The sequence below is a fragment of the Microcaecilia unicolor genome, chromosome 12, assembly GCF_901765095.1.
Source record: "Microcaecilia unicolor chromosome 12, aMicUni1.1, whole genome shotgun sequence".
NCBI lineage: Eukaryota > Metazoa > Chordata > Amphibia > Gymnophiona > Siphonopidae > Microcaecilia > Microcaecilia unicolor.
The window spans coordinates 16933453-16945691 of NC_044042.1; the positions used below are offsets into that span (position 1 = coordinate 16933453).

General features: G+C 48.0%; 1 protein-coding gene across 2 annotated transcripts in view; it reads left to right on the forward strand.

Annotated features, from left to right (window-relative positions):
* LOC115481819 (synaptonemal complex protein 1-like) overlaps nt 1-12239 on the forward strand; it is a 314023-nt gene that overhangs the window by 90779 nt on the left and 211005 nt on the right. For both annotated transcript variants that reach the window (XM_030221227.1, XM_030221228.1), the window contains exon 5: nt 701-817. In XM_030221227.1, the coding sequence (XP_030077087.1) occupies nt 701-817 (117 nt within the window). The remainder of the gene's footprint in view (nt 1-700; nt 818-12239) is intronic.

Sequence of the window (12239 nt, forward strand, 5' to 3'; positions counted from 1 at the left end):
TCTGCCCAACAAGATAAACGCCTGAAGTTCCATATATCTGGTCAGCATTTGTGACTAGAGACTATGTAGGTCCACCTAACTGTCCAATTTGAAACCGGGTAGTTGGCAATCCTAGATCCATCCACTGGGGAGGGTTGAGGTGGAGAGTACTTTGCCAAATTAACAGAAAGAAATTAGAGAGAAGAGAGAAAAGCAGTTTTGAGCCACAGCAATGAGGGTGAGAGAGCAAGCAGTATGCAGAAGCAAGCCTAAAGTTATCTTACCTTTGTGGCAAGAGTAGGGGAAGTAGCAGAGTCACATGGCTGCCTATAAGACAGACTGACGCCCATAGCATGCACATGCTAATTGATAAGACACCCATAGGAATATAATGAGTGTCTTATCATTTAGCGCACCTTAGTAAAAGGACCCCTTGTCTGGTGGTGTGTGGAGGGGTATATAAAAGAAACAAGTGCCAGACACTAGTTTGGATTCAGGGAGAATGGTCCTAGATTTGTGGCCATGGGAGGCAAGTGGTATAAAAAAAACAGCAGCAGTCCCAACTAGCAGGAGCATTTAGGGAATTATGTAGTTTATCATGATTATACTTGTTCTAATAAAGTATGTATGAAATGTTGCCCATGTGTAATCACATAATTCCTCAGTGTACTTGTGGTAGTTTCAGTGATAGTAATAGTAATGTGATTTGGATTTTTTAAAGGTGACTCAACTGAAGGCAAAATTGGAAAATATTAGATTGCAATCTGAAAAATCCAGCAACAGCTATCAAAAAGAAATTAATGAGAGAAGCTTGACAGAAGAAAAGCTTCGTGAAGAAGTAAGTTTTGCAAACTGTAATAGCTCAAGTTTATTCATGGAGAACCATAATTAATAGGTTAGCCATAGGGATATTTTTGTTAATGAGAATAATAATAAGAATGACAATTTTATATCATTAGTTCTTGAGAACCAGAATGAAATATATCATTTTTTGTCAGAACGAAAATTAAATAAGAATAAAAAATTTACCCGCCCCCCACCTCCTTTTACAAAGCCACGTGGTAATGCCAACACATCCCATTCAAAGTGAATGGGCTGTGTCGGCATTACCAAACCAGCAGCCACTAATGCAGCTTTGTAAAAGGGGGGGAGGGGGTTATAGACCTGAACAGAATAACTAAAATTATAATTTCCCTTAACGAAAATGACTTACAGTAGAACGAAAATGATCAGTGTGCTGTGCTGTGCAGTGTCCACCCCTCCTACTAGCTGTGCTGGGGCTGCCTACTGATGCTGAAAAGAATGCTGCTGTTTAGCTCCGCAGTCTGCTGCATCTCCCTGAGACCACTGACGCCAGCAACCACACACATACTCAGTTAACAGTGTTGGCTTAGGTCAGGGAGATGCAGCAAACCGCAGAGCTGATGAGCAGCTAGCTAGGTACTGCCATGCCAATCATGGACCTCATCTCTGTGATTGTGTCCCACCCACCCATGTCTATGCCGAGCTGAAGAAGAATTGAAACAGCAGCCTTTTTTCAGTGCTTGCTGCTTGAATGGCCTAAGATCCCGCCAGGGCCAACATTTGGCTACATCACACTGCGATCTGCCAACTGCGTGCCTGCAAATCCACCCAGACCCACCCAATCTGCCATGTACCTGCTGGCCCACATACCCCCCGGCCCACTCAATCTGCCGACTGCATGCCTGCTAGTGCCAAGCTGTAGAAGAGCAAGTGTTTTTCAGTGCTTTCTTGAGCAGCTTGAAATCCCTGGCCTGCCGACTGCGTGCCTGCTGGCCCACCCAGGCTCACCCAGTCTGCCAACTACATACATGCCTGCTAGTGCCAAACTGTAGAAGAGTATGTGTAGGTTTTAAGGTTTCTAGAAATGAGACCTTCTGAAACTAAATGCTAAATATGAACAGTTTTATTTTCATGTGATATTCTGAGGGCTGTTCTTGATATGTGCCTTTTTTGATCTCAATAAAAAAAGCTAGAACTGAAATTTGTCATGAGTTTGTGAACTAAATAAAAACTAAAATTTTGAAAAGAGAAAATTTTATTTGGTGTGAGTTTGTGAAGAGCTAAAATTTTGGGAAGAGAACTGAAATTATTTGTTATGAGATTCTGAACTGAATAAGAACTAAACGTTTTGAGAGAGGACTGAATAAAAACTAAAATTCCTTGTCACTTGCAGCAGATGAATCCAGGAACTAGTGGGTTAAGTCCACCTACCTGCAGGTGGAGATAGAGATAAACAAACTAAAGGCAGTGATGTCAGACAGCCAGTTCCTTCCTCAGTTAGTATGTCTCTATCTCAGCAGGCTGTGGACGGCTTTTTCTTCAGCTCCTGGGCCCAAGGCCTCTGAGGGTGCTCCTGGGCTGGTGGCTAGTTTGAGCCGGGGGTAGCGGACTGGTTGTGTCCCCTTTGACAGCATATGCAGTTGCTGGGTCCCTGCTGCACCTCAAATTCCCTCTGAACAGGCTTTTGCTGTTCCTTTCCTTCCCTGTGTGTTTCTGCCTCTTCACTTAAAAAAAAAAAAAAAGAGAACCATAGAATTTGTTTAAAAGAGAAACAGAAGCACAGGGAAGTATGTTTTTGCTGCGAGCAGGTTTGTGTTACTGCTGTCCGAGTCCTGTTTTCTGTTGCCTGCTTGTCTGAGCCTGTCTCAAAATTGAGTCGGAGAGTTTTTTTTCTTCAGCTCAGCTGTCAGTTCCCGCGCTTAACCGGTCCGGGGTAATTCCTGCTGGGTTCCTGTTCGTGGGCGGGCGATGGCAGTGGAGGCGGTAAAACGCTGTTCCTGATGTGGGAAACGGCGTTCGGCGGTGGGCCTTTGCAGCGCGGGTGCGCTAATTTGATGGAACTCAACGGAGTGGTGCCCCCCCACCCCCCGAGAGCGTGCTTTCCCGCCTGGAGCCTGGCGATTCTCGTGCCATTTTGTGATCGATTGCGGAGCCGGCTCCGGTAGCGGTTTTGGGCAAAGCTTCTTCTCTGCTGGTAGGGGAGTCGGTGGGGGGGCTGTCAGTCACTGTGGGCGATGATGCAGGTGCCATGGCTGCAACCTCCGTTGCGGGGGAGGGGGTTTTGCCAGAGTTTATTTTGCTACTCCATCAGGCGTTTTTGTTGAAAAGGGCCTTGCCCTCCCCCCTCATGCGGACAGCTTTGGCATTTGATTCTCTCAGGGGGGTCTGGGGTTAACCAAGAGATTTCGGGGTTTTCCCCAGAGGATTTCTCCTCCCTTAAAAAGCCTAGGCTTTCTTTGGGGTCTGAGGAAGGGTCCTGCATACAGTCACCTGCAGCTTTCTCTGTGGTGGCCAACTTCCTCCGTGGTGGCTGTCTCGTAGCAGACGGGGGTAGAGGACGTGGAGGACATTGTCCTCACTCACCAACCGGAGGACTCTCCGCCGTGAGGATTTTCCATAAGGAGGAGTTGTCCTCCTTTATCTCTCAGGCGCTGGAAGCCCTGAATATAGAGGACCCTGAGGTTGCGGCTTCTCAGGCGGTCATCCCCAAGATGGCTAGTACCAGACGACCTTCTAAGGCCTTTCCGGTACATGAAGCTATTGAAGAGTTGATTTCGGCCCAGTGGGCGAATCTGGATGGGGGGCTGAAAGTCAGATGGGGGGGCTGAAAGTAGCCAGGGCTATGGCCAAGCTGTATCCGTTTTCAGCGGACCATTTAGAGCAGTTTGCTCTACCTAGGGTGGATGCCCTGGTGACGGCAGTCACTAAGAAGACTGCTCTTCCAGTGGAAGGTGTTGATGCACTTAAGGATATGCAAGACAGACGGCTAGAGGCCTCTTTAAAACGTGCCTTTGAGGTGGCCGCTTTGACACTTCAAGCTTCTGTTTGTAGTTCTTATGCAGCTAGAGCTTGTCTCAGTTGGCTACATTCTGTCATGGATTCGATTTCGGATTTTGATATGCCGGGAATTCCTCAGATGTCGCTGATGGATATTGGGCTGGCGTACTTGGTGGATGCCTTGTATGATTTGGTTCGTGCTTCGGCCAAACTCATGGCCTTGACCTTTTCCTTTCAGCGTCTTCTGTGGCTCCGTCATTCGGCCGCAGATATGGCCTCTAAGCAACGGCTCATTAAATTGCCTTTCCGAGGGAAATTGCTTTTTGGGAAAGACCTAGAAAGGAGCCTCGAGGTCACGTTTCAGAGAGACGCGCCGGTATCACTCAGGGCGGTCCAACACAGCCTTTCAGCGTCCTCGTTTTGAGCAGCATTCTTCCTTTTGCAATGAGAAGCGTCCGGCTGGACCCCCCTCTCGTCAGGGGGCTCCTTCTTGGGCCTCCCAATGATGGGGCGCAGGTCCACTCGGGAGGAGAGCAGATCGGTGGTCGGCTTTCTCTGTTTCTTCCAGAGTGGGCCAGAATTACTTCGGACCAGTGGGTCCTCGATGTGGTGCGAGAAGGTTACAAGCTAGAATTCTTCTCTCCTGTCACAGACTTTTTTCTGGAGTCCCGCTGTGTATCGCAGGCTAAGAGGACAGCGGTTCTGCAGTGTTTGCGAGACCTGCTAAGGATAGGGGCTATCGTGACTGTTCCTCCTCTCGAAAGGCGCACAGGTCGGTACTCCATCTTCTTTGTGGTTCCAAAGAAGGGAGGGGCTTTTTGGCCTATTCTCGATCTCAGAAAAGTAAACCAGTTTTTGCGGGTTCGTCACTTCCGCATGGAGACATTAAGGGCAGTTATTGCTGCTGTTCAACCAGGCGAGTTTGTAGCGGCTCTCGATTTGAGTGAAGCTTACCTGCACATTCCCATTTGCAGAGATTTCTCAGGTTTGCGGTGCTGGGTCAGCACTTCCAGTTTCGGGCCCTTCCTTTCAGAATGGCCACTGCCCCACGCACCTTTTCCCAGGTCATGGTGGTGGTGGCGGCATTCCTGCAGAAGGAGGGGATTCGAGTGCATCCATATCTCGACGACTGGCTGATTCGGTCGACGACAGCAGAGGAGAGTCGAGTGGTCACTGACCGAGTGATTGCGGTGTTGTAATCCTTAGGTTGGGTGGTCAATATAGACAAGAGTCATCTGGTTTCTACTCAGAGTTTGGAGTATCTTGGAGTGCAGTTTGATATGAAGCGGGGGAAGGTGTTTCTCCCCGAGGGGCGAAGGAACAAATTGCTTTCTCAGGTACGGACCTTATTGAGTCGTCGCGCTCCCCGAGTGTGGGACTATGTTCAGCTCCTCGGTTCCATGACGGCGACCTTGGAGGTCATTCCATGGGCAAGGGCTCACATGCGGCCTCTTCAGAATTTCCTTTTGAGCAGATGGTCGCTGACGTCGCTGGATTATCAACGGCACTTTCCTTGGTCGAGCCGGGCCAGGGACAGTCTCGCGTGGTGGCTCCGGTCAGCCAATTTGCAGAAGGGTGTTTCTCTGGTGTCTCCCAATTGGGTGGTAGTCATGACGGATGCCAGCCTTGCGTCCTGGGGAGCCCATTGTCTTCATCGAGTAGCCCAGGGATCATAGACCAATCTCGAAACAACTTGGCCAATAAATCGCCTGGAGTTGTGAGCAGTCATGAATGCGCTGCAGAGTTTTCAGGACCTTCTGCAGGGGCAGGCGGTTCATGTATTCTCGGACAACACCATGACGGTGGCCTACATCAATCGGCAGGGGGGCACTTGCAGTCTTCTCTTGGCAGTGGAAGCGTCTCGTCTTCTAGTATGGGCAGAAGCGCATGTTCAGAGTCTGTCGGCAGCGCACATTGCAGGTCAAGACAATGTTCAAGCGGATTTTCTCAGCTGGACTCTTTTGGACGCAGCTGAATGGACTCTGTTGGACTCAGCTTTTCGGCCGATCTGTCAACGTTGGGGAAGACCAGTAATGGATCTCATGGCCATGGCTTGCAATGCCAAAGTTCCCTAGTTCTTTATCCGCAAACGGCAGCCAGGATCCGCAGGATTGGACGCTTTTCTCCAGCTGTGGCCGGAACAACAGCTACTGTATGTTTTTCCTCCGTGGCCTCTGATAGGGAGAGTTCTCTGCCGCATAGGGTGGCATCGAGAGCCGGTCGTTCTAGTGGCCCCAGACTGGCCCCGACGGCCGTGGTATGCGAATCTCGTTAGAGCACTTTCAGAGCCACCATTGCAACTTCTGGTGACTCCCGATCTGCTGCATCAAGGGCCAGTTCAGATGGAAAATCCCTCCCGCTTTGGTCTTATGGCCTGGCTATTGAGAGGCGGCAGCTGAGGAAGAAGGGATTTTCAGGACCAGTCATTGCCACTCTTTTGGGGGCACAGAAGCAGTCTACTTCAGCAGCGTACGCGCGAGTGTGGAAATCTTTCTCGGTGTGGTGCGCTTTGCGTGCTGAATCGCCTTTTCGGGCGGACATTCCGGTTATTCTGGAGTTCCTTCAGGATGGTCTTCAAAAGGGATTGACATATAATTCCCTTCGAGTGCAGGTGCCACACTAGCTTGTTTTAGGGGCAAACTGGACAGTTCCTCTTTAGCAGCTCACTCTGCTGTGGTCTGTTTCCTACGCGGGGCTCTTCGGCTTCGGTCTCCTCTGTGGCAGCCGTGCCCGGCGTGGCAATGTGGCACTGCGAGCCCTCCAGGCCCCACTGTTTGAGCTGTTGAATAAGGTTTCTGAGAAGGATCTAACACTTGACAGTGTTTTTGGTGGCCATTGCTTCGGCTAGGAGGATTTCTGAAATTCAGGCTTTGTCTTCCAGAAATCGTTCTTTGCAGTTTTCTGAAGCAGGGGTGTCGATTCAGACGATGCTGTCATTTCTACCTAAAGTGGTTTCGGCTTTCCAAGTCAATCAAGCGGTTTATCTTCCGTCTTTTCGAAGAGAGGATTATCCGGGGGAGTTTGCCTCGCTACATTTCCTAGACGTGCGGAGAGCCTTGTTTCGGTACTTGCAGATCTCTAATGAGTTTCGACGCTTGGATCATCTCTTTGTGCTCTTGTCGGGATCGAAAAGAGGTGAGGTGGCTTCTAAGGCTTCCATTGCTCACTGGATTAGGGAAGCCATTGGAGCGGCGTATCTGCTACAAGGGCGGGCGTCTCCAGTAGCCCTGAAGGTGCATTCTACTCAGGCACAGGCGGCTTCTTGGGCGGAGGCGGACGCCTTATCTCTGGAAGAGATTTGCCGGGCGGCTACTTGGGCGTCTCGTCATATTTTTGCGAAGCATTACAGGCTAGACGTGTCTGCTCGGGAGGATGTGAGTTTTGGGGCGGGAGTGTTGGCGTGGGGAGCATCGGCTTCCCACCCTACTTAAGGAATGCTTTGGTACATCCCACTAGTTCCTGGATTCATCTGCTGCAAGTGACATGGAAGGTAAAATTATGTCTTACCTGATAATTTTCTTTCCTTTAACGCAGCAGATGAATCCAGGCTCCCTCCCTAGTTCAGCCGACAGTTTTTTCATTTTCCGCACAGTGTGGCTATTTTTTTCCTTCCGGGTTCTCTTTTGCAGAGTTCAGACATATGGGAACACTGAAAGGATTCCGATTTCTGGATCAAGTTGCAGTTATTTCGAAGTACTTATTTGGTTCTCTGTTTTTCATAGTGAGGATGGTTTCTGGTTGTTACTGGTTTCATATTTTTGGCCTTGGCAAATGCTTACAAATGACATACTAACTGAGGAAGGAGCTGGCCGTCTGACATCACTGCCTTTAGTTTATCTCTATGTCCACCTGCTGGTAGGTGGACTTAACCCACTAGTTCCTGGATTCATCTGCTGCGTTAAAGGAAAGAAATTATCAGGTAAGACATAATTTTAACTTATTATTGTTCAACAGAACTAGAATAAAATAGGATTAAAAATTACATATTTTTGCAGATGAACTAGAATTAAAATACTTTTCCAGACTATACTATCACTGATCCATATCTTATGTACAACATTAGCCAGTATCTTAAGGTTTTTAACTGTAATTTTGGTGATGTAAACAGCTTTATGAGGAAATATGTCAGGTCACCAATTCAACCCTGATGACTTCTAGGGACTTGACTATAGTGGCTGTGCTTTAACCTTTACCGACAGCAGCCTTCGAGGATTGGCTCTAGGCCATGATTCAGGAGGAGATGGGGCACGTCCTTGCCTGGTGTGGTGCTGTGGCACTGAGGGTATCAGCATCGGCTCCATTGCAGCCCCAGCCCTTCCTCGATGGCCATGCCTTCTTGTCAAACGTGCATCGATGCTGGTGTCTGTGTCCAGCCTGTGGGGAAGAAAGCTTCCTTAGGCACCATAGATCACCAGTTCTTCGATGCCCCCACTTGGGGCCCGACCATGGTTTGGGTAGATCAAGGCAGGCTCAGAGTTCTTAAGAATGTACAGATGAAGCAGTGGGAGACCCCCTAGGTCAACTCTGTATACTGATTCAAGAAGCTACAGCTTCCTCAGCATTCTGTGGTGGTCAAATCCACTCTCAAAAGAGCCAAGGGGCCCTTTTACAAAGACACACTGAAAAATGGTATGCGGTAGTGTAGACGTGTGTTTTGGGTGTGTGCAGAATAATTTTTCAATGCACCTGTAAAAAATGCCTTTTTAAAATTTTTGCTGAAAATGGACATGTGGCAAAATGAAAATTGCCGCGCGTCCATTTTGGGTCTGAGACCTTACCGCCAGCCATTGACCTAGCGGTAAAGTCTCACGTGGTAACTGGGCAGTAATGACCTACAAGTGTCAAATACCATTTGGTGCACGTCTGATATGCGCATCTGAAAATAAAAATTATTTTTTGGACGCACGTATCGGATGCGTGCCAGAAATGAAATTACTGCTAGGGCCATACGGTAGCTGGGCAGTAACTCCATTTTGGTGCATGTTGGGCTCATGTAGACACTAACGCAGCTTAGTAAAAGGGCCCCCAAGAGTTCAAAAACTCGCTTCTCAGTGCCCCCATAGAGGGAGGACCGGACATTGAATTCTTTATGCTTTTTAATCTAACTGTGGGTGCTGCGCAATTCAGGCAAGCGGGAAGGCATTTGTACATGCATGGTGTGGGCTAACCAAAGGCTTCTAGAAGACTTTGGAACATCGGGTAGTGTCTGCACTGAGGCTTTATCAGGGGATGTCACCCACATGTGAGAATACTTGTCCTGCTGTCCATGGAGAACACCTGCTACAGGTGAGTAACTTCACTTTTCTCACCTGTAGCAGGTGCTATCCAAGAACAGTAGAATGCTTATTCTGGCTGCTCACCCACCTCCCCTTGGATTTGCATTCTGTCTGCTATTATATTAGATTGACATGGTCCCATGCAACACCGATAGGCAGGCAGATGTTTACATGCATGTCAACCTGCTTTGAAGTTTCTAGAAAATTTAGAATGCTGGGGAGCATCTCCACACTAAGGCTCCATTGGTGACAACACTCATCAGAATAGGCATCCTACTGTCCTTGGAGAACATGTGCTAAAGTTGAGTAACTTGGATTTCTCTCCCTTAGAGATCGTCTGTGCTTGTCTCATGCGACTTAATTCTGGTGGTGTGGGGAGGGTTATACTTTTAAAAAAGCATTTACTAGGCACTGGTTTTGGTGCAAGGAAAAAGGGCCTGCAATAGTTCTGCCATCAAGGGATCTTTATGCCAAGTGCTGAGCAATGATGAGGAGCATCAGCATTAGCCCTTATTGGTGCAGGATGCTGGGAGCAAGGAAATTGAGACAACTGTCATCCTTTCGTCCAAGCATCCCTTCAGAGAGGACCACGCATCCTCAAGGAAATCTAAAGAAACCCATCAGCCTTTAAGGGCTTGAGGTCTAGCCACTGATATACTTCATGCTACCTAGGAGGATAAAACCTCTCTTTTTGTACCCAAAGTGTAGTTGGCATTTGGCAGTCTTTGATGAGTTGAAGAGTAAGGTCATGAGGATGCTGATTTGAGATCTAGCATTAGTGTAGAGCAGACCTGATAGCCACATATCTCCCAGTTGGTGAAAGGTTATATGTGGGTGTGCCTGATGCAAAGAGCTCCTAGCTCTAAGGGAACAAGTCTATTCTCTTGAGGCTATAGCAGACTTGGAGGAGCTGAAGGAGATGTTGAGGTACATAGAGAAGGCCTACAGGGACGTTGCAGAGAAGTCTGGCATGGGAAGAGCATGGAAGGGGCATGGGCGTTTTTGCCACTTACACACACACCTTATAGAATGCTGTAAGTTACTTGTGCTTTTGCTACATTTAGACGCCCACAGTTATGCCAGGTTTATGGCTGCTATAACTGGAGGCGCCTTAATTTGGGTGCACCCTGCAGGGATATGCTATGCTAGTGTTCTGAAATGGCATATGAGTGCCCAGATACCATTATAGAATGGGCTCTCACTGTGCAGCATCAGGAAGCCTAAAAGGAGATGCCCCACTGTAAAATTGCCCTCTAAACGGTGTCAGTATTGATAACTAGCCACTGAGATGTATGTTTAATGTTCATTTGACTCAAGCTGATGCCACAATGGCTGGAATTTTCAGCACAACAAACTTCTTTCAGTTCCAAAGGGTATTCTATTAGTAGATCAAGGGTACAGCAGTGGGGTATTTATAACCCCTACAGAGCAAATTTGTACATGGCTAATTTTAAAAAAGTGTTCTTAGCCATGCATCCATGTCAAGGTAAATTAGTTACATGGAACTGATAGGTTGACAATATATTTCTCCAAGGACAAGCAGCATAGGAAGTCCTCACAGTATGGGTGATGTCACAGATGGAGTCTGTACAGAAAGCTCCAGCTTAGAATACATCTGAAGCTTGAGCTGTTCCACCATGAGGGGCATTTTCGAAAGGGATGCCCACGTTTCGATTTGGACATCCTTGCAAAACGTCCCGATCCAGGGGCAGGGAAACCCGTATTTTCGAAACAAGATGGATGTCCATCTTTTGTTTCGAAATTACCACCAGGGACGTCCAAATCCTTAAATTTGGTCGTCCTTAGAGATGGATGTCCATCTCAGAAACGACCAAATGCAAGCCATTTGGTCATGGGAGGAGCCAGCATTTGTAGTGCACTGGTCCCCCTGACATGCCAGGACACCAACCGGACACCCTATGGGGCACCGCAGTGGACTTCATAAATTGCTCCCAGGTACATAGCTCCCTTACCTTGTGTGCTGAGCCCCCCAACCCCCCCCAAAAAAACCTTACCCCCCAACTGTACACCACTACCATAGCCCTTACGGCTGAAGGGGGGCACCTAGATTTGTACAGTGGATTTGTGGTGGGTTTTGGAGGGCTCGCTGTTTCCACCACAAGCATAACAGGTGGGGGGGGGGGGGGGGGGGGGATGGGGATGGGTTCGCCAGTCTGAAGTGCACTCACCCACTAAAATTGCTCCAGGGAGCTGCATACTGCTGTCATGGACCTGAGTATGACATCTGAGGCTGGCATATAGGCTGGCAATCAATATCTTTAAAGATGATTTTTTGAGGGTGGGAGGTTGTTAGTGACCACTTGGGGAGTAACGGAAGGTCATCCCCAATGTGTTAGGCACGCCCAAGTCCCACCTTCGCTATGCCTCCGACACGCCCCCTTGAACTTTGGCCATCCCTGCGACAGAGTGCAGTTGGGGACGTCCAAAATCAGCTTTCGATTATACTGATTTGGATGACCCTGGGAAAAGGACATCCATCTTCCGATTTATATCGAAAGATGATCGTCATTCTCTTTTGAAAAAATGAGCCCACATGCATGCACAACACTTGCCACTCTTATGCGGGACCCCTTTAGTCTTTGTCTTTCTTTGGAGCCGTTTAGAACTATGTTACTGGAATTTGCCTCAAAATAGTATTTATTTGTTTTATTTTTTAATTTCTAGCTCCTTTATAACTAGGTGGGTTACAATAAAAACATATATAATTTAAACAACAATACTCAAAATTTGTAGACTCTGCATACGCCATAAATTCTACAAGTACTCTCAGAATAAAACTTCGCATAAAATTGTGTGTTTTCAGCTGCTTTTTAAAACCAAACCAAAGCAGTATGAACGCACAAGCTTTAAGGCAGTTTATTAAACAGTAAAGGTCTAGCAAAAGAAAGGGATGATTCCTTAGTGCCTAAATAATGCAACCTCGTTAAAGTAAGCATAACCAATTGGAGTGTCCCTCCAGATCTCATTAACGTACTGTCAGGCTTTCAAGGCACAAACTAGGTTCGTGAGCCCTTGGGCCACTGCCGTGGAGCAGCAGTGGCAGGCAAAACCACCCCACACCAGAGACGAGGCAGAACTCTGACAGAAACAGCTAGACTTCACCTGCGCTTGACCGCCCTTCCCCAGGAGTTGAGCCCCTGGGTGCAGGTGGCCGGCAGGACT